The sequence below is a fragment of the Physeter macrocephalus genome, chromosome 18 (assembly GCF_002837175.3).
Source record: "Physeter macrocephalus isolate SW-GA chromosome 18, ASM283717v5, whole genome shotgun sequence".
Classification (NCBI taxonomy): Eukaryota; Metazoa; Chordata; class Mammalia; order Artiodactyla; family Physeteridae; genus Physeter; species Physeter macrocephalus.
This window is the reverse complement of record NC_041231.1, coordinates 20529531-20555088: the sequence shown is the minus strand read 5'-3', so window position 1 is coordinate 20555088 and position 25558 is coordinate 20529531. Positions and strand designations below refer to the sequence as shown.

Below are 25558 nucleotides of genomic sequence, written 5' to 3'. Positions count from 1 at the left end.
GCCCGCGTACCGCAAAAAAAAAAAAAAAAAAAAAAAAAAAAAGAATGTATTAAACATTTTTAAATGTATGAAAATGAATCACTTCAAGTTTAAGGCACTTTAGAGCTCTCAAGGAGAGAAAAGTGAGAAAGGGTTATGGGGCAAACACTGGGAAATTTAGCTTTTTTGGCTTTATTTCCTAAGCTGAATAGTGGTTATATGGATGTTCATCATTACACTTAATTATATGTTTATATCATTTTCTATGTCTGAAATAGTGCATAATAAAATTTAAATAATGGAGGCTACAGGAAATGAATAAATTTAGAAGTTTAGTTTCTACAGCTCAAAGCAATAGTATATCATTTGCTCATTTTAAAAATCAAGACTTTCTTGATTTTTCTTTCTTTATGCACATACAAGTCTCCCAGGTCTAAAGCAATATTTCTTCTGAGAAATCAAAATGAAATTAAGAGGAAAAACTGGAGGTCCTATGTCTTTTCTTTGGAACTTAAAAGACCAAAATTACAAAGAAATATGAAAAAGCCGTAACTGCTTTCTCGTTTGTGGAAGATTGCCGCTATGGGTTTGATTCTGCTCTTTGCAGAGTAACTGTCTTATGCTCCTTCCCAAGGCAAGTCCATATTTTCATGTCCATTTTAGGTCACTTTCTTCTCTTCTGACTTTAATCCTGCCCTTAGAGATTTGAAGTCGAACCACGAACACTTATTAACCCTTCTTCATCTTATTCCTGCCCAAATCCTAGAACTACAGAAACTCAGACAAGGAAGTGAAGTCAAGGAAAATTGTCCATCTGCATTCTGTCTGAATACTCTGCACTCCTGATACACAAGGTGGTCTGCAGACCAAGATCATCAGCATCCTCATCACCATCTGAGAGTTTGCTGGAAATGCAGAATCTTGGGCTTTATCCTAAATCTACTAAACCAGAATTGGCATCCTAGTGAGATCTGCCAGTGTTTAATATGCCCATTCAAGTCTGGAAGAACTGGTCTATAATATCCCCAAGAAGCAACCGTGGACTGCCTATAGGGGAGAGAGATAAGAATTCCCCACTCTTGATTTAGCCTATTTCATATTCAACAACCATGATTAGAAAAAGCAACTTTCCTCCCCTCCCTTCCTGGTGGAAAAACATTTATTGAGTGCCTATATGTCAGGCAACTTTCCAGGTTCTAAGAATGGGGTGAAAAAGGTCCCTGCCTTCATGGAACTTACATTCTGGGGGAGACTTTTTTTATGATTCCTAGTTCCTACCCTTTCCCCCTTGTCCAGTCCCAGGCTCTATCCAATCCTACCATGTAACAGCAGAATGAACAGAAATGAGATCCAGAAACAAGTGCTCCTTGTTTTATGGGTTGGATTCATCCCTCACCAGCTGTGTGACCATGGGCAATTAACCTAACTCCTTTAAACCTAAGTTTTTAACATGTAAAATAAAGAGAATGTCATCTTTCCCATAGGGTTGTTCTATCGATTTATTTAGACAATGTATGTAAAGCCGGTGACTCAGGGCAGCCAGCCAACAAATGGGCCGGCACCATTGTTAACAAGGGAGGAGGTTCCATCAAAGGCTGCAAACCCATCTGTCTGCTTTGTTTTTCTTTTCTGCCATCCTCATAGAGTAGACGTGGATTATACGTAACCTGCTTGATTCAATGCTTTTGGTCATCTCCTCTCATGTGGAACGGGCTGTATCTTCCACATAGGGTTTTTCTGTATTTGTACCTGCCTGAGAAGTCAGGGAAACATGGGACGAAACACATGCTGGGCTTGACCTTCAAAGAATAAATCTGATAGTAAATCACAAGTGGATGGGTTGAATTTTTTTTTTTTTTTTTTTTTGCGGTACGCGGGCCTCTCACTGCTGTGGCCTCTCCCGTTGCGGGGCACAGGCTCCGGACGCGCAGGCTCAGCGGCCATGGCTCACGGGCCCGGCCGCTCCGCGGCATGTGGGATCTTCCCGGACCGGGGCACGAACCCGTGTCCCTTGCATCAGCAGGCGGACTCTCAACCACTGCGCCACCAGGGAAGCCTGATGGGTTGAATTTTTAAGCTACAAATGGCTTGCCAGTTACTAAATGATTTAATACTTTCAGGGGAGGAAGGAGGGGAGAACTCCTCTAAATGCAAAGCAGGAAAAATATAGTTAATTTCACATACATTTGAATGGAAAACTCTCATGACAAAGGGTACTTGTGGCTTTGTTACCTACAAAGAACAGTTTGTACCAAGGAAAAAGGATTTCAGCTCCAGAGTCTAGAATGTTTACGGCCTGATGAAGCACGTCTGATGGCTTCATTTGAAAATTCTGTTTTCTTGTTTAGCTGATGAATAATAAAGGTACAATGGCTATGTGGAAAACGTAAAGATAAATAAAAATATGGAGAAGCACTTCTTCTTGCCTATTTAATAGGTGGAAAGACTTAGAGATCATAAAGTACGTGGGAAAATACCGTATTTCAGTAAGTGTCTAAGATCTAAAAGCTATCATCTCAAAGTTTTGACTGAAGATCCAAAATGGAAAACATTTCTTCTATTATGCATAAGGGTTTCTTACTTCTTTTAGCTCAGTCTTTGTCATAGAGACAAAATCTCTATATTATTTCACTATGTGAAGAGGTAAAATCTACTCTCTTTTACATATGTTTCTGCTAGACCGAAAGTATAAGTGCATTTGTTTTAGCAAACTCTTAGAGCAAAGATATACTTGAGATACTCTGAAGGTTAATTTTCTTTTAACAAAGCAATATAATTATTTCTCTCCTTCTTAACACTATTCATCATTAAAGGGAACTCATCCCCAGGTGATATAAAATTTCTCAATATCTTATTAAACAATGGTTGTTTTTCCTCTTGCTGAAAATATGTGAATTCAAAAGGGTTGTCTTGGTTTCAAGTCTGCAGTGTGTAAGCAATCTCTGGGCCTGGACATCCAAATATTATTTTATCCTGAGGAAAGAATGTACTTAAGTTCCTAATACAAAATATTCATATTTGGGCCTGATTTCTGAATATTTCTAATATGATCTTCTGTATAAGAAATATTCATGAAAACTGAAGGCACACACATATACTCCTTAGGCAAAGAATGTGTCCAATAAATCTATAAATTAGACTTAATTTCTTTGTAGCAAATTGTAATCCAGCTGTTCAGAGGTCATGAACATCATGCACAGTGGTAAGACTGTGACAGGTAAGTGGCACATTCAGGTCGTAAATTTGGGAAGCTTTCAGAGATAGACACTGTCTTTTAGTTTTGCACATTCACAATCCTTTGTAAAAGTTACAGATGTCTACCTTATGAAGGAATTTTGAAGTTCCTGAGGACTCTAAAATCTCAGAATGAAATCTTTTTGAAATATGGAAATTGTTTAAAACTTCATAAAAGTAACATTTGCATACCCCAATTCCATTCCAAAAGGCCTAATGCAGTGACGTGGAGTAAAAGAAGACAGCTCTGGGGCTCTTGGGGCTACGTACACCAGCATTTCAATCATATAACATTTACACTGTGCTCTAGAATCAGACTAACATTGTAGCTTTAGCTCAGTGGCAAATGTCACAGGATTAAGCACCACTGCACAATCATCATCTTGTAACACTCCTGAATGATCTCGTAAGTTCACTGTCTGCCTTCAGTGTTCAAACGCTCATTCTACATGAATTAGGATTTGCTTTCAGAATGCACAAGTGAGAAATGGTTTATTATTCATATTTCACAACTCTGATTCTCAGGCAATGAGCTCTCATCCCCCTTAACTGCTTGGTGTGGAGATTACATGTGAATTTGTTTCTAGGCCAATAACTTGAGGTTGGGGGTCTGGAAGAAGTCCTGGGCCACTTACTCTGATCGCTGACCTGAGGCAGCATGGATTGGATCAGTCCACTTCTAAGTCTCAGTTACATCCTCTACACAACAGGAAGCTGGTAGTTACCTCATTGGAGAGAGGCTAGGGAGGTAAAGTGAGCACGAAAAACCGGGCCAAGCCTGCCACAATAGAACTGTGAAGGCTATGGCACTTTTTCCCCTAAAAATCTCAAAGACAGTTTCTTTAAAACATTTTACAGGCCCTCAGGTTAACAGTTTTTGAATCTTGAATATAAAACCTAAGGTATGTGACATGAGAGATATTTCAACTGGTGGTTATTACTTTTAAATGATGAAAACTATAAAGGTGACTTCCAGGAAATAACTAAAACATCAGTAATTAAGAGCACATGAATCGCTGCCTTCCAACACAAAGAACAAGCTATGTGTAAGACTGTGTGTGTGAATGTTTGTGTGCAAACACAAATTTACATAACAGTGAGTTAAATCAGTATAAAAAGCCTAGATTCTCAGTGTTGGGAGGTGCTTTTCAAACCATATAAGCTCCATTGGAGGATGACTGTCAATCACTGCTGAATTCCCACCATCGGTCATAATAGGTTATGCATGGTAGGTGCTCACAGAAGTTTCCTGAATTGGAGCAATCTTATTTTACCCTCTAACCTAGCCATCACTAGCCTCCATACAATCGTCCCTAACTGTGGCCATCCATATTACCAACAAACTTCTCAAAGACAGGGAATGAATGCATAATTATTTTCATTTACCACACTAGTTATTATTTATGTACCATACTAGCTATTATTGTATATGGCAACATCTTACACAAAACCACACTAGTATGGAATGAAGATAATGAAGATAAACATAGATGTATCTTGTCAGTATAATTTAAGGCACCAAGTCCTAAACTGGGTCTTCCACTAGAACTTTGTAACAAGTCACCCTTTGAAATTGAAACTAACAAGACTGAGTGACAATAAATTGGGTGACATCAGGTAGTTTCAAAATAATCCCAGGATGTAATTTAGCTCATGGTTGATTGTATTAATATTGTCCTTCAAGATATCTACACCCATCTTATAAAGTCTGGTCAGGAAAATGGAAACATAAACAATATTCCAAAGAAAAACAAATATCACGTGTTAGACTTTGATATAAAACCAAGCAAAAAGGACAAAATAATTTACTAAAATCTTTAGGGGGCTGCGGCTGGGTTTGGAAAATATGCCCACGTTAAATACTTGTTAAGTCAACAGGCAATACTTTATTCGGGGTTTGACAGGAAAATTAGGAATTTAGTCACAGAAGCAATTTGTGGTTTTAGATGCAGCTTTCAAGTTAATAAGCAAATGAATTTGTGTTCAAATGCAATGTTTGTTAATATGTTTACTGAAGTGATGAGAATAATTGCAGTCCTTGAAAGAATGAATGTCTGAATTTGCATATTCAATACTTTATCCAAAAATAACTAGTTAGGCTTCAGCAATTATTGCTGAAGATACAAATGAGTTAAATGGTGATGCTGTGTTTTTAAAATGTGTTTTATGACACAGATTCCCATTTGTCACTCATTGATAAACTTTAAACATATATAATAAAAAAAAGGAGGCAAACAGAGATTAAAGCTACACTGTGATTAAAAACAACTGTTCAGTTTACATAGGTAAAGCCTCGTTCAAATTCATCACTGATTGTCTTTCAATTACTCTGAGGAGAATTATAGAAGACGGCTGCTATTTCTGCCTTCCCTGCATCCATTTCAGCTTTTTCTGGTAGCACCTTTCTCCTTCTCCTTTGAAGAGGCCACTCCTCTCAGGACCCAGGAGTGGCCAATGAGCACATTCCAGATCTCAGGCCTTAGTGATTAGTTAAGAATACCACTGTGACCCAACTGATTTAACTTGTGTTTGATCAGTATGTGTTTTCCTTCCCCCTTGCCTCACTACCAAAACATAAGACCAGCAACAAAAAGATGTTAATTTTTTAACTGTCATCTTTAATATCTAAAATCTAACCTCCACATTTCTCCTGGGTTCTGACTGCTGACAGTATTAGCTATGTTTTTATTTCATGTTTTTCTGATGCCATTCAGAGCTTTTGATGACTCTAATAGGAAAGGTGTCCTCTTTTTCCAGTTAATATTCTGTGGAGGATATAAGTAGACGTAAGCAGTCATCTCTGTCACCTCAAGGGCAATCTGTCTTAAAATAGAGCCAAAAAGGAGGACTCAATCCAAATTTAAGAATATCCTACAGAATAAACAATGGACCACTTCTGATCCTGTGATCCTTCAAGACACTCTTGATTCCCGACATATGACCTGACCCCAAACTGCCTCTCTTTGGTTCCTCCCTGTTAACGTCATTCCATTTCTTTTTTCATGCCACCAATTTAGCTTGCACTGTTTACTAAGCATTCTGAATGTAAGGATGAAGAACACACTGTCTTCACCTCGAAGGGAGTTACATCCAACCAGGCAAACCCACTTCATTTTGGTAAGTTTTATAATCCAGGAAGGCCTAGGTGCAATGGGCAGTACACGGCTGAAACATGGAACCCAGCTCTGAGGATATGGAGAAGGCTTCATGGGAGAGACAGTAGCACAGCCAAGTTTCAAATGCCCTGTAAGAGACACTGTCTACCTCTGCTTGCCTCAGGCACCAAAGAGATTCTTTCTTCCTTATGGTTCGCAATCATTCCAACCTTGTAAACATTTCATTGCTCTTAGTAGCTGACTCTGTGTGTGGGGACCAGAGCTCATCAGCTAGAGAAGTCAGGATGCTAAAAGGAGTTGAGCTTGAGGATAGGCTCAGAGAATTGGGTCTAGTAATCTAGCAGAACAAAATGACACTTCCTTAGGGCCAAGGGAATTTAGAGGAACAATAATTCTTACTTGCCTTGGAGCACAAAAGTAAAATAACAGTGACATCAGATCTTACATGGCAACAAGATATACATAAGGGACAAATTGCATATAATCAAAAATATACTTTAAATATATTTCATATTTTATTAAATAGAATATATCATATATTATACATAAGACATATGCTATATATGCTCTATCCTATACACTGTATGTGGTACCATGTATAGTATTATGTGGTGTGTCTCCACACGGATGTGTGTTTAGATAACGAGTAAACGCCTTACATTTATTCCTTGAATAAATGGGGAGCAGAAATTAGTCCATTATTTTTTTCTTCTTTCTTGTACTGAATGCACTTAGTGGACTGTCAGTAAATTAAACATGTGCAGGATGTAACTCCATTATAGGGAACTCTACTTAAAAGGGAGAAACTGTGGCCGAGACATCTCCATTTTGCAATGTTATATAGTCGTTACAACGTGTGTATCCAAGATTCCTCACACTGTACTTTATTAAAATTAATTACTTGTTATATAAAGCTGGAAGAGAATGATGTTCTGGTTGCTTCCTTGTGATGAGAAAAAAACAGAAGAGCATTTAAAGAAAAGAGTTGTGGATCCAAGGGTCAGAGTAGAGCAGTGCTGTCTGATAGAACTTTCTGCAAGCACCAGAAATTTCATCTGTGTTGTCCATTACAGTAGCTATTTGCTACATGTGACTACTGAGCACTTGAAATGAGGCTGCTGTGACTGAGGAACTGAATTCCTAGTTTAACGGATTTAAAGGTACACGGCCACACTTGGCTACTGGCTACCATATTGGACAGCACAGCCTGTAAGTCTCCAGCTAGACTAAACTTTGTGAACACAAAGGCCACATGGGACACATTCACCTTTAAGGCTTAATTTCTTTGGCCTACATTATATTTAAAAAGAAAAACAGTCAACATTAGAAGCAGATTCAAAAAAGAAAATTTCTCAATTTTAAACATGTCTTGAAAAGGTTTTGCAATATTGGACCATGATTCCTGGATGGTAACAACCGGCTAGTGTTAAGGAGCAGTCGTGACCAGTGGATGGACTTGTGGCTGAATGTGGGACGGTCTCCAGTCATTATTCAATATGTTCATAGGTTCCTAAGGCAGGGCCACCTCTTTTAGTTTTGTTACTTACCTGGTCCCCGTTGGCATTTGAATACTATACTCCAGTCTAACCCAAATATATGGTCCCAAACTTTTAATGCTGAATGGCATCAGTAGAAGTGACCAGGAAGCCTCCTATTTGGGATCTTTCATCTTAGCAAATGATGGGCATTTTTAACTCTTTAAAAAGTTGGAGAAAATCCTTCCCATTTAAAAAAGTTATTAATATTTCTTCAGGGTAACCTCTTTCAGCATCGTCAGCAATTACAATGACACTGAATACTAATTAACCTTTAAATACAGGCTTTGGGGCTCAGGCGGGAAGATGCAAAAGAAAGAATAAAATTCTCAATTAAACCCTAAAACAAGTAATTTCTCTTGAGAATTTCTGAACTTTTGGATTTCTAATATGGCCAATTAAGAGTTCTTTTTACCCAGTGGGATAATAACAAAGAAGATTTCTCATCAGAGAAGTTTGCCTCAGTCTATAAGACAAGCTCTGGGCTTTCAAAGGACATTCTTTTGTAAGACTCATAGACTTTATTCTGAAACTTGGGAAATGTGTTTGGACTGCTTTTAATTTACAGCTTCACACGAACCACTAATTTTCCTCCTTGATATCTTTCTTTTCCCTCCCTTTCTCTCTCTCTCTCTTTCTATCTATGTGCTTAGATTTATAAATACTTAAAAAAGATATCCTTTCTCTGACTTTATGTAAAAAAAAAAAAAGAAAAAAAAAACCCATGTTATTTATTTACGTCCTCAAAGTCATTACCTATTTACACTATTTATCTGTAATTTTTAAAGGACAGCAAAAAATAAGAACAAGCAAGCATATTTTCTTCTGGAACAATTAAAGAATAATGCAGAATATTACCTGGATGACTACTAAAGTCAAAAGCTAGGGAAAAAATCAGGCCATAAATAAAGGTGTTATCTAGGTAGACACGATCATGATTACAACCCACATCATCTATATTCCCATTTATTCCATTAGCACAATCTATTACTTACACAGATACCATGAATAACAGGGAGTTGTTGCTTATTATAGGAAAGCCTAATATTTTCACAATGAAAAGAGGTTCCCTAGTGCTTTTTCAATGTCTCAATTTCTCTTTTTAAAAAAAATTAATTTATTTATTTTTGGCCGCATTCGGTCTTCGTTGCTGCGTGCCAGCTTTCTCTAGTTGCAGTGAGCTGGGGCCATTCTTCGTTGTGGCGCGCGGGCTTCTCATTGCGGTGGCTTCTCTTGCTGAGGAGCACGGGCTCTAGGCATTCAGGCTTCAGTAGTTGTGGCACGCAGGCTCAGTAGTTGTGGCTCGCGGGCTCTAGAGTGCAGGCTCAGTAGTTGTAGCACACAGGCTCAGTTGCTCCGCAGCACGTGGGATCTTCCTGGACCAGGGCTCAAACCCGTGTCCCCCGCATTGGCAGGCAGATTCGTAACCACTGTGCCACAAGGGAAGCCCCCAAGGTCTCAGTTTCTAATGACTATAAAGTGAAATTTTATCCTGGCTAGAATTCTTTTTTTGTTTGTTTTTTGAATTTTATTTTATTTATTTTTTTATACAGCAGGTTCTTATTAGTTATCCATTTTATATATATTAGTGTATATATGTCAATCCCAATCTCCCAATTCATCCCACCACCACCACCCTACCCCCCTGCCACTTTCCCCCCTTGGTCCATACGTTTGTTCTCTACATCTGTGTCTCTATTTCTGCCCTGCAAACTGGTTCATCTGTACCATTTTTCTAGGTTCCACCTACATGCGTTAATATACGATATTTGTTTTTCTCTTTCTGACTTACTTCACTCTGTATGACAGTCTCTAGATTGAATGGATAAAGAAGATGTGGTACATATATACAATGGAATATTACTCAGCCATAAAAAGGAACAAAATTGGGTCATTTGTAGAGACGTGGATGAATACTGGTTAGAATTCTTAGCTTTAGAAAATCTTTCGTGCTATAATGAAAGTGTCTGCTCTATTTTCCTATAAACCAAATATTTTAAAATAACTAGCATGTAAAATTTCTTCATTTATCAGACTTAAAACCGATAAGTCAATTTCAGTCACACATCTCCTAATCTCAGATACAGATTTTTTTTGAATTTCAACATATAATATCTCAGGACATATAACAAATCATAAAAAGTATGGTGCAAAAGGCAGAATTTTATCAACATTTTATACATGTTATCAGTATATTTCAACAAATACATTATGTTTACACAATGGCATCGTGTAAATACCTGGTATCACTTTAAATGTATTAATCTGGAATTAAAATAAATACCTGATATATAAAGAAATAATTACAACAAAAGGCTGTTTCTGGATTTCTAAGCTCAGGTTTTCTTGCTGTTTGATTAAACTTTATAAACATAATTAATCTATTCATTTAGAAATAAACTGCTGTATGACTCTATCTTGTATCTTGACAATTTTGCAGCTGAACACATTTATCACCAAATTATTCACAAGATAAATGCCAGGAAATAACTTTACTGACAACAACAACAAAAAAACCCAGCCCACACATGAGTCATTTACATGGATTCTTTATAATACTCACAGTTGTATCTAAAAGGATAATCTTCCATTTCAGGGACAAACAAACAGATATATTTAGGAAGTGTTAGAATGTCCTACAAAAATGCCAGGAATAAATGTTTCCAGGATAATGTCTTGTTAAGTGGAGCTGTTCATCTTCCCCCAAAAGAAGAAAATATTTTCAGCTTTTGTATGTGTTATGTCTGGTTAATTGAACTGGCTCATAAAACACAGCTTCTTGTTTTTTTAGTCATGTTAGGGACCTTCCCTGGTGGTCCAGTGGTTAAGACTCCACGCTTCCAATGCAGGGGGCGCGGGTTCAATCCCTGGTCGGGAAAATAAGATCCCACAGGCCGCACAGTGCGGCCAAAAAAATAAAATCATGTTATACTTTTCTTATTTCTATAGGTTAAGGAAGAGACAGACAGAAAACTTTCTATCACCTCTGTCAATTCTAACCAGTAACCTGGAATCTTTACATTTATTTTGTTGAAAACACACAACAGGTGCTCAATAAATATGTTGTTTAATACTGTTGAAAGAAACTGACCTTGATTACTTCCAGATGCAAAAATACAAAGGTCTACCTTCTAGCCTCATGCTGACCCAGTTTAACAATGACTGTTCGTTTCTATTATCTACTTGGGTTAAGCAAACAATAGAAGATCTACTCAAAACATTTAGAATTTCATTAATAAAGGCTGAAGTATGCTTGTTCTGCAGGTTATAGAAAAGGTTTTGCCAAGAGAACTAATACTGTAAACAGTGTTTGAGACAAATGCTCACAGTACTCAAGAGCATGTTGTTTTCAAGGTGCCTCAAGCATTTTCTCGGAACCATTTATATGAAAGCAGCATATGCTATTTATAAATAATTCATCTCTTCATTAAAGTGGGCCCCCTGAGCACCCCTAAAAGTAAAAATCGTTAATCTTGTATTATTTAATAAAGTAAATATCCATCCCATCCAAATAATCCACCATCATCTCCCAAATGTTAATATTTTTATCTTACAGTGATGGGAGTTCACTTTTTTTTTCTTTTTTCCTTATACCTTTCTGTGTTGTTTGAAAGTTTTCAGTGAACAAGTTATTATTTATATAATCTGAGATACACACTTTCACATGAAAAAATATAATAAATTTATTTCCTCTTCAAGAATAATTAAAATGACTTCAGTAGGAATGCATTTTATTCTTCTATACTTTTTTCTTTTTTTTTTAAATTAAGTTTTATTGGAGTATAGTTGATTTACAATGTTGTGTTAGTTTCTGCTGTACAGCAAAGTGAATCAGCTACATGTATACACATATCCCCTCTTTCTTGGATTTCCTTCCCATTTAGGTCACCACACAGCACTGAGTAGAGTTCCCTGGGGTATACAGTAAGTTCTCAATAGTTATCTATTTTATACATAGTATCAATAGTGTATAGATTTCAATCCCAATCTCCCAAATCATCCCACCCCCAAATTTACCATTTTAACCATTTTAGGTGTACAATTCAGTGACATTAGGTACATTCACACATGGTTGTGCAACCATCACCACCATCCGGCTCCAGAACTTTTTTCTTCTTCCAAAACTGAAACTCTGTACCCATTAAACAATAACTCCTCATTCCTCCCTTCCTCCACCCCCTGGCAACCACCATTCTACCTTTTGTCTCCATGAATGGACTACTCTGGATACCTCATATAAGTGGAATCATACAGTATTTGTTCTTTTGTGACTAGCTTATTTCACTTAGTATAACTTCTTCAAGTCTCATCTATGTTGTAGCATGTTATTTAATAAAGTAAATATCCATCCCATCCAAATAATCCACCATCATCTCCCAAATGTTAATATTTTTATCTTACAGTGATGGGAGTTCACTTTTTTTTTCTTTTTTCCTTATACCTTTCTGTGTTGTTTGAAAGTTTTCAGTGAACAAGTTATTATTTATATAATCTGAGATACACACTTTCACATGAAAAAATATAATAAATTTATTTTCTCTTCAAGAATAATTAAAATGACTTCAGTAGGAATGCATTTTATTCTTCTATACTTTTTTCTTTTTTTTTTTAAATTAAGTTTTATTGGAGTATAGTTGATTTACAATGTTGTGTTAGTTTCTGCTGTACAGCAAAGTGAATCAGCTACATGTATACACATATCCCCTCTTTCTTGGATTTCCTTCCCATTTAGGTCACCACACAGCACTGAGTAGAGTTCCCTGGGGTATACAGTAAGTTCTCAATAGTTATCTATTTTATACATAGTATCAATAGTGTATAGATTTCAATCCCAATCTCCCAAATCATCCCACCCCCAAATTTACCATTTTAACCATTTTAGGTGTACAATTCAGTGACATTAGGTACATTCACACATGGTTGTGCAACCATCACCACCATCCGGCTCCAGAACTTTTTTCTTCTTCCAAAACTGAAACTCTGTACCCATTAAACAATAACTCCTCATTCCTCCCTTCCTCCACCCACTGGCAACCACCATTCTACCTTTTGTCTCCATGAATGGACTACTCTGGATACCTCATATAAGTGGAATCATACAGTATTTGTTCTTTTGTGACTAGCTTATTTCACTTAGTATAACTTCTTCAAGTCTCATCTATGTTGTAGCATGTGTCAAATTTTCTGTCCTTTTTAAGGCTGAGTAATAATCCATCGTATGTATAGTACACATTTTGTTTATATATTCCTCGGTTGATGAACACTTGGGTTGCTTCCACCTTTTGGCTATTTTGAATAATGCTGCTATGAATATGTGTGTATAAATATTTGAGTTTCTGTTTTCAGTTCTTTTTTTTATAATTAATTTATTTTTATTATTATTATTTTTTTTTTGGCAGCATTGAGTCTTTGTTGCTGTGCACAGGCTTTCTCTAGTTGCAGCGAGTGGGGGCTACTCTTTATTGCAGTGCGCAGGCTTCTCATTGCGGGGCTTCTCTTGTTGCGGAGCGTGGGCTCTAGGCACACAGGCTTCAGTAGTTGTGGCACGTGGGCTCAGTAGTTGTGGCTCGTGGGCTCTAGAGCACAAGCTCAGTAGTTGTGGCGCACAGGCTTAGTTGCTCCATGGCTGCTTTCAGTTCTGTTGGGCACATACCCAAAAGTGGAATTGCTGGATCATATGCTAATTTTCTTTTTAACTTTCTGAGGAACCTCCATACTGTTTCCCATAGTGGCTGCACCATTTTACATTCCAACCAACAGGGCACAAGGGTCCCGATTTCTCCAGATCCTTGCCAATACTTGTTATTTACTTTTTTTAAAATATAAATTTATTTATTTATTTATTTTTGGCTGCGTTGGGTCTTCGTTGCTGCGCGTGGGCTTTCTCTAGTTGTGGCGAGCGGGGGCTACTCATCGTTATGGTGTACAGGCTTCTCATTGAGGTGGATTCTCTCCTTGCGGAGTATGAGCTCTAGGTGCATGGGCTTCAGTAGTTGTGGCACGCGGGCTCAGTAGTTGTGGCGCATGGGCTTAGCTGCTCCACGGCACGTAGGATCTTCCCGGACCAGGGCTCGAACCCGTGTCCCCTGCATTGGCAGGTGGATTCTTAACCACTGTGCCACCAGGAAAGCCTCTGTTATTTACTTTTTTTGTTTGCTCTTTTGCGTGTGTGTGTGTGTGTGTGTGTGTGTGTGTGTGTGTGTGTTATAATAGCCACCCTACTGGGTATATTTTGTTTTTTTTGTTTTTTTTTTTTTTTTTTTGTCTGTGTTGGGTCTTCGTTGCTGTCTGCGGGCTTTCTCTAGTTGTGGTGAGCAGGGGCTACTCTTTGTTGCAGTGCACGGACTTCTCATTGTAGTGGCTTCTCTCCCATTGCGGAGCGCAGGCTCCAGACGTGCAGGCTCAGCGGCCATGGCTCACGGGCCCAGCCGCTCCGCGTCATATGGGATCTTCCTGGACCAGGGCACGAACCCATATCCCCTGCATTGGCAGGCAGACTCTCAACCACTGCGCCACCAGGGAAGCCCCTTGCCATTGATTTTTGAAGCCACCTTTCTTCCCTCCAATACCTAGACAGAACATATGGCAGATAGATGGCAAACATTCGAGCCGTGTCTTCAGTGCCGTTGCAGATCTTTCTGGATTTCACCCCTCCCACTGGCATCGCCACCTGGACTAGAGCATGCTACGGTCCTGTGGATTCTGCTTTCTCTAGAAGCAGTCTGGTGAGATGGGGATCGGGGCAGTGAGGAATTAGAAGCAAAGGTTTTAACTCCCAGAACCTTGGCTAGATCGCTTCTTTTCCTTCCCTAGAAAATAAGTGGACTCATTTCTCCTCTCTCGCCTCGTATGAAGACTACCAACCCTCTCTAGATGAGCAAAGACAGCTTTGTTTGGTGGCGTGTGCCGCCAGGCCGTAGGGGTTCATACTCCTACTCCTATTCTTCTATACTTAATAAACCTTCTAACATATACTCAGTAAAATAGCAAAGGAAGGACAGATGCTGTTACTTTTTTCTCAAACTATGATTGCTACATACCTTTACAACACATTGAATTTCATCCCCATAATGGATGTGTTCCCAAGGACTACATGTAAATCCAAATCTATACATTGTTTTACCACAAATCGATGAAAATACATTGTTTATTTAAGAGACTCTACCATGTTTCTCTTTAATCAAGAAATCTTACTGTAAAGTGAATAATGAATCAAATATATACAATATGGAGCCAAATGTTTATGTAGGAGCTCTGCTGAATACAGCAGACAACTATAGCTTCATGTGTTATTTCTTACTGATAGCATAAATATACTGAAGCAAAAAAAAGTTCACAATTGCCACATCGTTTTTTCTTAATTTGGATTTTCAAACATTCCACTGTACCTGTAATGAGGTGAAGGGTTGCCTCGTGCTTCACAATTTAAAGTTATTTTTTTATCCTCTGAACCAACAGGAAAAATGCTGTTGCTGGGTTCTTTGATAAACACTGGGCCTTGTAAGAGCAGCTCACCTATATGGGTGGGAAAAATAATCATAATAAGTAAAAGCTACTGTACAAGCCGCACTCTACAATGAAAGAACAAAAGCAAGCAACTAGTGTCTGCTCTTTAAAAAAAAAAAAAAGGAAAGAAAAAGCAGGCTTTGCTTCTTCCCTCATCCACAGAGATGCCCTGTAGGCACTGCTTTGTTTATAAGCATCACTTAAGCCATCTTTAACAGCCTAGTAACACTTCTAAGAGAATGAAAATTACTATCAAAACCACTGCCATATTAATAAGATTACTTAAAAGAATAAATAAGGCTGTACTAATTACTTTTTGTAACATAAACTCTACCTAAATTAGCGTTGGTAAATTACCTAGTCTTGGAAGCCCTTCTGTCATAAGCCTCTTTATAAAACTAAAGCTGTACTGAAAATCAGTTGAATCCCTGAGTATTGTCTTTCTCATAAAACCCGACCATGCCTGCAAATCTGAATGCGGACAATGTTATTTTGCATTCTGACCTCCAAACACTCAATATTTGGTGGGATTTCCATTTTACTACTAGCAAATTGAAAAGAAGGATACAGCACTGAACAAGTGTCCTTTAAAAAGTGTTTCTACGTTGGTTAAGAGAACTTGAACATTCTGAGAATTTCCACATACACACACACACACAAAATTAAAAACCTGTGTCTTTGTACTATAAATTTCAAAAGGAATGAGATAATGCCATCACTAAATGCTTATGCTACTGCAACTGTATAATCATTACCAGAGCCTTTCTGAAAACAAACGTATTCACAGGGGGGAAAAAAAAAAGCTCTTTTCTCTCCTATCTTGAAATGCTCAGTAAAGTTGCAGAGAATGAATAATCAGACTAAGAGACAAAGACAACCCATGAACAGATGACAAAGAAAATGAGACGGAAAATAACCCCCGAAAGCCCAGAAACCATTTTGGCTACTTAACTAAGTAATAACATTACAACGTTAATAAAAATGTTTCCCATAATAACTGGAATAATAAAATAACATAATACTGAAAATAATCATTGAAATGATGAAAAAAGCAGCAAAGCCACCACGTGAACCCCATGTGCCCACATCTTTTCTTTAATCTCCACCACGCTCTGTGAGGTAAGTACCGTAATTATTCCCAATGCACAGAAGAGTAGTGTTGAATCTAAGAGTGGTTAGGTGAAGTGAGCAAGTACACGCAGCTTTTCAGAATGTACACACTGGAGATTATCTGATTCCAGTCCATGTAGTGATACCCTCTGGACTTCCACCCAGTGAATTTGGCCTTGCCATTAATCTGGCCTTTGGGAGGTAATCTATGTCTTACCTGATAGGAATGCCTTTGTTTAGTGTCAGGACTGGTCACCTGGGTCTGAGGGTGGAAGTGGCCACACCTGATAGTCCTGGATGGGGGCTGACCACACTAGAAAGACCAACCACATGACTGACAGTAGATTTGGTCACATGGGATGAGGGGACTTGGAAACTGCTCTCAACCCCATATGCAATCAGTCAACCATGACTGCAGAATGAAGCCCCAGTGAAAACTTTGGATGCTGAGGTCTGACGAGCTTTCTGGTTGCCAATACTCCTCGTGTGCTGTCACACATCAACACCAGGATGATAACACATCCTGGGGACAACAAAAGCTTAGCATTCAGGACTCTTCTAGAGTCTGCCCTATGCTTCTCTTCCTCTGGCTGATTTTAATATGTACTTTTCCCGGTAATAAACCATAATCACGAGTGTAACAGCTTTCGGTGACTCCTGTCAGTCCTTCTCGTGAATAACCAAACTCAGAATTCACAATTGATGATATAAACGAGGGCGGTCTGGGTTCTGTGCACTCAAACTTCACAGTCTGGCTAACTCTGGGAAGCCTTCCACAGGCAACATCACCATGCAGCGAACCCTTACTACTGCCCACCATGGTTTAACAAAGCAGTGGGCTCCTCGGAAGTTCCTGGTTGTTGTTTTCGTTTTTGTTTTTTCCTTTACAATGTTGTGTTACTTTCTGCTGTTTAACAAAATGAAATCAGCTCTACGTATACATATATCCCCATATCCCCTCCCTCTTGCGTCTCCCTCCCACCCTCCCTATCCCACCCCTCTAGGTGGTCACAAAGCACCCAGCTGATCTCCCTGTGCTATGCGGCTGCTTCCCACTAGCTATCTATCTTACATTTGGTAGTGTATATATGTCCATGCCACAAGTCCCTGGTTTTTATTTACACATAAGGGGAAAATGTCACAAGGAGAAAGAAAATCTCACTTTTCCTTTGCAGAAAAGGACAACCTCCAGAAGAAAGGAATTTTGAAACAGCCACTAATCAAATAGTCCCTAATCAAAAAAGAACCAATGCTGTCATTTTCTTGAATTTTTTTCCCTTCAAACAGTTTACTGCATGAAAATAAATACAAAAATGACAGTGTTTTATTAATTTGAATATACTTCTGTCTGTTACAGTGTCTGTAAATATTTGCAAAGAGGGTGGATTTTTCATAGCATTTTTTCTAGTGCAATGGCTTCTGATTTATTTTCAGTGACATATATTTTATTCATTTAGGAGATGGTATAGTATCACTGTCCTGACAAACTGATGTACACAGGGCTTGAAAGCAATAATATTTTAACATAATGGCATACACTTGAAACTAGCAGGTAAGTTGGGGAAGGAAACCAACAGAAGGAAAATTGGGTCTAGATAAGAAGGGGGTGATTTCAATGCAAAAGACAAAGAGAGGTGTTTTAAAAAACTTCCCACAAGTGACCACCATGAAAACCCAAACATCCATCATCATCCGATAAAAGTCAAATTCCCAAATGATGCTCTAATTCTTCTCTAGAGACTGCTATAAATTTTAGATGATGGTATTAAATACTTAGAAACATTTTTTTCTGAGACCCTTTTGAAAGAGGGATGATGATAGCTAATTTGCTAACATTTCTGTGCCAGGCACTGTACTCAGCCATTTGTCAGCCTCATCTCTCTATTCCCAGGCTGCCTTTGGCTCATCCCCTACTTTCTGAGGCCCAGCTGCACTGCCACCCCTGTCTTCGCCTCTCAGACATGCTGAGCTTTGGGTTCACCTTCCTTCTTCTTGTGCTCTGGTTTCCTTTTGTCATTCAGAACTCAGCATAACTGACATCTTCTCAGCTTAAATGAGACCGCCCCTCCCTCCTCTAAGTCATAACTCACCCCTCACTTCTACCACATATCAGCACATCTCACTGTCTCTCACTACCTGTAAACAGTATACACATTTATGAGTGTTTGTTATTTATCTGTATCTAATTCATTGCTGCCTCCCCAACTTCTTGAACATGGCAGATATTCAATATCTGTCTGCTGAATGCACAATTAAGATGAATGAAGAAATTCTCACAATAACTCAGTATAAGGCAGATATTAATTTACAGCTGGTGACTGATAAAGCTAAGATTTTAATTCCAGAGCTTATTTTCTCACCTGGTAGTTGTTTGGCCTCACCAGAAGAAATGAGACCCAGAGAGGTTAAATAACCAACCAAGGTAACACAGTGTTTTAGTGAGAGACCTGGGATCATACCCCAGTGGTCACAGTCTTGGTTTGTTTCTGTTTCCATTAAACCACACTGTTCTAAATATGCTCAAAGGTGAAAATTAACCATCAGTTTGCTTTTTCAACTTCAGTATTTCCTGATGACACTGGAGTTAACAGCCTGTGAGGCACATACCCGCCATTTCTGAAATTTAAGGCTCCTAAAGGCTTTTCAGACCATCAGCAGCCATTCAAGAGCCTCCAACGACTCCTAAAATTTAAGTACAAATTAATAAGCAGGAACTTCCCTGGTGGCACAGTGGTTAAGAATCTGCCTACCGATGCAGGGGACACGGGTTCGAGCCCTGCTCCGGAAAGATCCCACATGCCGCAGAGCAACTAAGCCCGTGTGCCACAACTACTGAGCCTGCACCCTAGAGCCCGTGAGCCACACCTACTGAGCCTGCGCTCTAGAGCCCGCGAGTCACAACTACTGAAGCCCGTGTGCCACAACTACCGAAGCCCGCGCGCCTAGAGCCCGTGCTCTGCAACAAGAGAAGCCACTGCAATGAGAAGCCCGCGCACCGCAACGAAGAGTGGCCCCTGCTCGCTGCAACTAGAGAAAGACTGCGCAGCAATGAAGACCCAATGCAGCCCAAAATAAATAAATAAAATAAATAAATTTATAAAGAAAAAAATCAAACATGACAGGTTGGTCCATGCTTCATACTCAGAAGAGACACAAAGGCCACTCAATCTTGTTTCCCCAGAATAATATCGGTGATGAGAGATGCTGGGTTATAATGTTCTAGTCTCCTGCTAGCAATATAAGCTCAAAAGGAAAAGATTCTGAAGTCTTTGCTAACCTAAAGGAAATTATCCAACAGTTTCTTCAAAGCTAATTTTGATCCTCCAAAGGACAAAACCTTGACTATTCATACAGATATTCGTAAGCAGAAAAAAGCAGCTTGGCTGAAAACAGAAGGGGGCCTCATGCCTAACTAAATGGATTCAGTGTAACATTTAGATTGATGCTAAACTTTACTTTTTGTAACGGGGGCATTTTTTTGATATGCTGGCCTGGCTCCTAAGCTCCACTTTAAGTTTACAACCTAAAATAAAGGGCATATAACACTTCCGAACAGGACTAATAATTCCAAAAATCTAATCCTGAGGTGTTTTTTTTCCCCTCCAAACACCCAGAGGCTAGTAGTAATAACTCCCTTTGAATGTAAGTACAAGCTTTATGAGCTCCTAAGGTAATGTCACTAAAAGATCAAGCTGTGGCCAATCAATTCTAATGGTCATACTCCATACAATTTCTAAGAAAAATGACAGAGAGGAACAAAGGATTGCAGGCAGTTGCATTAATTTTACTAAAATAAATAAAAGTCCTAAAATACTACAGTGTTATCTCTGAAATTCCTACAGAAAAGGAAAGCATACCCCATTTTCCCTTGCTGACTTACATCATAGCTACGTGACACAAAAAAGGAGGAAACGAAGAGGGTAAATCCAAAAACAGAGCTAGGGTTGGTAGTGCTGTTTAAGGCAGAATGTAAAAGAAGGTGCTAGAAAGGAATATTCAATGTACTTAAAAGAGATATCTGACCCAAACAGAAGGATCTCTAGCCCAGGTCAGAGAAAGTAAAATAATATGCTGCCAGTGAGATGAGATCTAAATTCCAGGCCTTACTATTCCACAGGAAAGAAAATTTAAGATGGAAACACTCTGTAGCAGTGGGACATCACCTTTGATATTGGCATCGGCGGGCTATAGCTAGAAAATGCTTAAAAAAAAAGCAAGGGATGACTAAAATAAAATTCCATTTATATTCTTCCAATGTCAGGGGAAGCTGAAGAATTCAATCTTAAGGTAATTCATTTCTTTAACAAATATTTGAAGGCCAGACACGCACACCATGTGCAAAACTAGCTGTGGCAGATACTGTCAGTTGTCTATACAGCAGTTCTTCCCTAATTGTTATCCTTGCCTTCAGAACTTGCCTTTTCATCAGAGATGCTGAAAGCACCAGATATGTTACCTTTCCAGGACTCTTTGTAGTTTTTGACTGGAAAGCAGGGTAGACAGGGGAGATTGGGTTATGAGACCAGTAACAGCCAAAAAGGGGTGTATTAGTTTGCTAGCTCTGCCACAAACTGGGTTGTTTAAGCAACAGAACTTAATTTGTCTCACAGTTTGGAGGCTAGAATTCTCAAATCAAGGTGTGGGCATGGTTGATTTCTTCCGAGGGCTCTGAGGTGAGGATCTGTTCCAGGCTTGTCTCCCTGGCTTAAAGGTGTCCTCTTCTCCCTGGGTCTCTTCACCTCATCTTCCCTCTCTGTGTGTCTCTATATCCAAATTTCCCCCCTTAATAAGGATACATCCATAATGGATTTGGGTCCACCCTGATTATCTAATCTTCACTAATTACATCTGCAATGACCCTGTGTCCAAATAAGGTCACATTCCGAGGTCCTGAGGATTAGGGCTTCAACACACAAATATTGAGGGGATACATTTCAACCCATAACAAGAGGTAAAGGAAAATCTGCTAGAGGCTTCTAGGAAAGGGTCCTCACATCTTTGAGTTCTTGAACCAACATGAACCACGTTAACTCTAAACATCATATGTTGGAAAAATAAACCTCTGACTCATGTTGTCACCTGCAGCTCAATCTCCTGTAACTCACATGCTAAAAAAAAAAAAGGGACAAGACAATATAGCATACTTTAGATGAGAAAGAACAATAAAACACGAGGAATAACTAATTCATCCATTTCCCACACCTGGAAATGTTATCAAGCAATTAGGTTAAGAGGAAAAATGCTGGAGTATGACATATATCCGGAGTATGACAGCGTGACAGGGGGCATTAGGAAGTGATAAAATTCTTTAAATTGCTAAGTTAATAGTTTACTACTTGATTTGCTCAATCGTTACTTCATGCTTTGTCCATAAACAGAAATGGAGAAACTGCATGAGAAGCAGTATTCAGTAGTTACGGAATTAGAACTAAAAGTGGCTGTTTAAGCTTTACAAGTATTAGAAATAAATGTTCACATAAACGAATGCTCCTCCCTAAAGTGGCAGATCCCTTTCAACGCATGACAATTTTTTTAAACCAAGAATTGTATTTTGCCTCTCACTGCAAGCTGCCTACAAAAAACACAATAAGGCTCATACCCATACACGTTTACTTACCTAATAGTCACGTTTAAGGTTAAATATCTGGACTTTAGCACTTTAGTAAACCAATCACAGATTTTGATGAAAGTTGTCGTCTGTTTCCCTGGATGGATGAATATTCAATATGTAATATAGTTGAGTAAAATAAGAGAATTTGGGAATACTTCTGAGGGTGGCTAATATTGTATCTTGATGCTTTCAATCCAATGGCTATATTTCTGATTTGTGAAATATCTTTAATTTCAATGATAGGTTTAACCAATTTACAGTCATATTGCAGGAAATAATGTACTGGGGAGAAAACAAACTTAGAGGAGATGGGTTGAAGTCTCAGTAGATTAAAATGTTTTCATAATACTCTCTTTCTTTATTTAAATACATGTTATTGTCTTTTTATGAATGTGAGTTCTAGTGCTTTTGAATCTCCGACATCTTTCCATAATACCCGGTCCATAATTAATAGCAACTCCACATGATAAAAAAATGTTACAGTACTATTGTTAGATGCAGTGTGCCATGTGTACAATACACTCAGGAATACACAATCCATGACTCATTTATTTGAAAAGAAAAAAAACACTTATAACTCCACTTTCTATTATACCAACTTTTACTGAGTATCTCTGAAGTGTGCAAATTCATAAGGTTCTCCCCAATCATACTGAATTGAAAACACTTCATTAATCAACTCTTTTAAAAACATTTCTTTAGTATACTTCTCTCAAAGAATTTAATACAGCTGGTTATATTTGCGGTTTCTATTCTTTACCAAAGAGATTGGGTCAAGGCTTTCTGGGGCCCAAGCATGACTTTCTTTGTGTATTTCAGAAAGAATGTTTCATATCAAACTCTAGTTGAAGGCTATTGTTTTCTATGAAAAAATAATTATACAATAAAGAATTCCTATGGTTGTAATGAAGAAGCCATTAAGAAGTAATGAGAACTGGTGATTGCATTTTGTAGTATTTTTGCAGCTGTAATCTCATAAAGTAGAAAAGAGCATACTCTTTTCCTGACTGCACCTCCATAAGCAGAAGCCAGCACTGTGTTTGTAAATGTCTAAGTATATGAAATACCATCTAGATCTCTCTTCCCACTTCTTTCCCCAAACAAGGATCCTACTTTTACATTTCTAGACCACTGAGGGGAATTAAGCTGGGTTGTAGGGTAGGTATGGAGATCAAAGAAAGCAGGACAAAGGACAACCACTCCCAAAACTGTATTTGGAACTATGGGTGTTGGTGGGGGAAAGTTTCTCAGAGTTGCAGAAACTTAAATAGTTAAATAATTTTTCAAATTATTTTTCATTTGATCCACAATTAAGATTTATTTTTCATCATGATTTATTGTAGACACAGTGTGCATGTGTATACACACACATACAACTGATTTAAAAGTTTCTTGAAATAATACTAATTCTCACTGCATGCTGAATCATAACATTTTTTTCTATTCTCTTCTATTCCATTTTCTACCCCCAATTTGATAATCCATGGTCTAGAAGCATCCTTTCTTGTCCCCAGTGTCCTAGATTATTATTTGGGGGGGGGGTAGTGGAATTGTAATGATTGCAAGGTATTTCTTTCATTTCCTTCACTTAAGAATGATACCAACCTTGGCAATGAAGGAAAAGAACCAACCACATTCAAAATGGTGGTTGAAAGATGTAGTGATGACAAGAGAGCCTTCTCCAAATCTGTTTAACAGCTACATCCTCCGTAGGCTTGGGGAGAACAAACAATATTGCGCACTACTCCCAGCCTTGGCAATGAAGGAAACATATTTTATTCTGAAAAACAGTGTTCCTCAGTTCTGCATAATATGGAGCAAAATACCTCATCATAAATACTTCATAAACACAGGCACAGTCTCAAATGTCAACAAAGAAAAAATAAACACTGACCATCAGGCCCTACTCTAGACACTTTGCATCTACCAAGTCACCTAATTCTAAGTGAATATTAAACACTGAATAAAAAATGATACTTATTTGAATGTTACTGCTTTCGTTAATACTGACATGGATTATAAATAATAATCCTGAGGGCTGGTGAGGATGAGTTACATCTCTCTATATTTTTGGTACCACCATTCTGGAGAACCTTTTGGTGGAAGGTATGAGAAGCTACAGTCATGTAGGAAGTCTAAAGAAACTCACTAATTTATTTCATTAATCCTTCCTCCATATAACCATTTAGTAGCAATCTTTCCCCATTCTGAATTCTTAGAACAATTTTTGTGTATTTCATTCATCACAATTTCCCTAGCCTACTATATATTACCTTTACTTGTTTTTCATTCACAACTCCTCCATCCCGTCTTTAAACTTTTATAAGATGGTGACTCTATTTAACACACATTTCAACCCCCCTAAGCAACCCATCATATTGTATATATTGGATAACTTGGTAAGTTAACATTTGAAAGGAAATGTGTGTGTTTATGCTTCATAGCAAATGGTTTTAACTTACAAAATGTTATTGCTGATCAAAGAAAGAACCTGGCCATTCTCAGAACAATTCTATAAGCAAGTATCCTACCTCCAACTGGAATACGTATGTCCAACTACAAAATAATCCATTACATGAAAATATGAACTTACAGAAGCTAACTGAGTAACTGCATCTCTGACTCTTAGAAATACCCCCACTGTGTTCTTACAGACAAGGCATTCGCTGTTATTAGGTGGTTATTTCTGTTTGGACAATTTGCAGGATCTTGGTCACCTCCAATTCAGCCACTCCCTCAGAGTACTGAAAACACAGGTACTACGGAGGAGCTGCTTCCCTAAAGCCACATATGAATGGCACTTTTATAAGCAATAGCACTTTATTAGTAATCTCTTGTATAATTTCTGAGTGCTGAAGCAAAGCCCCATTTCTGGATTTTAATGACTTGTTTGAACAGCCACCAGAGTCACTAAAAAAAAAAAAAAGTTGAGCTTTGGTAGGCTGTTTATTGCCCAGATCTCTAAGGAAGTTTTCTGTGCTTAAAGTTACTTGCAAGAGGGGTTTCAAGAGGGTTTCAAAACATCAGCATTTGCACAGATTTTACCATTCCATGGAGTGGATCCCTTTGCAAAACAACCCCACATCTATGATACATCATTTATGTGAACCACAAATTTACTTAACACATAACCAGCATGGAATTCTTACTTTAGTCTAATTCTTCTAAGGTTAGGATACAATGTCAGGATTTCAATCAGTCACCTGTTGGCTGCCTGAACACTCTCTACAGTTCTGTCTCTTTATCTCAGAATTTGAGCTCTACTTAGGGAACCATGTTTGTCTTTCAGATAGAACCTGAGCTAGATTGTCTTTTCAGGGTTTTGTAAATCTGAGATTCTTTAATTATATGAAACGTGTATGATGTGACCCATCATATATATTTGGAAACTTTGGTTTGGCCTCATTTAAAAATCCAAATGGGGCTTCCCTGGTGGCGCAGTGGTTGAGAGTCCGCCTGCCGGTGCA

The 25558-nt window shown here is 38.3% G+C and overlaps 1 protein-coding gene across 7 annotated transcripts in view; it reads right to left on the bottom strand.

Moving 5' to 3' along the window:
- The window catches only part of CNTN3 (contactin 3), a 342830-nt gene that overhangs the window by 199422 nt on the left and 117850 nt on the right, over positions 1–25558 (bottom strand). For all 7 annotated transcript variants that reach the window (XR_008615747.1, XR_008615748.1, XM_007100371.4 and 4 more), the window contains exon 3: positions 15253–15379. Coding sequence is in view for 5 of the 7 variants with exons in the window: in XM_007100371.4 (XP_007100433.2) it covers positions 15253–15379 (127 nt within the window). In the remaining 2 variants the exon portion in view is untranslated. The remainder of the gene's footprint in view (positions 1–15252; positions 15380–25558) is intronic.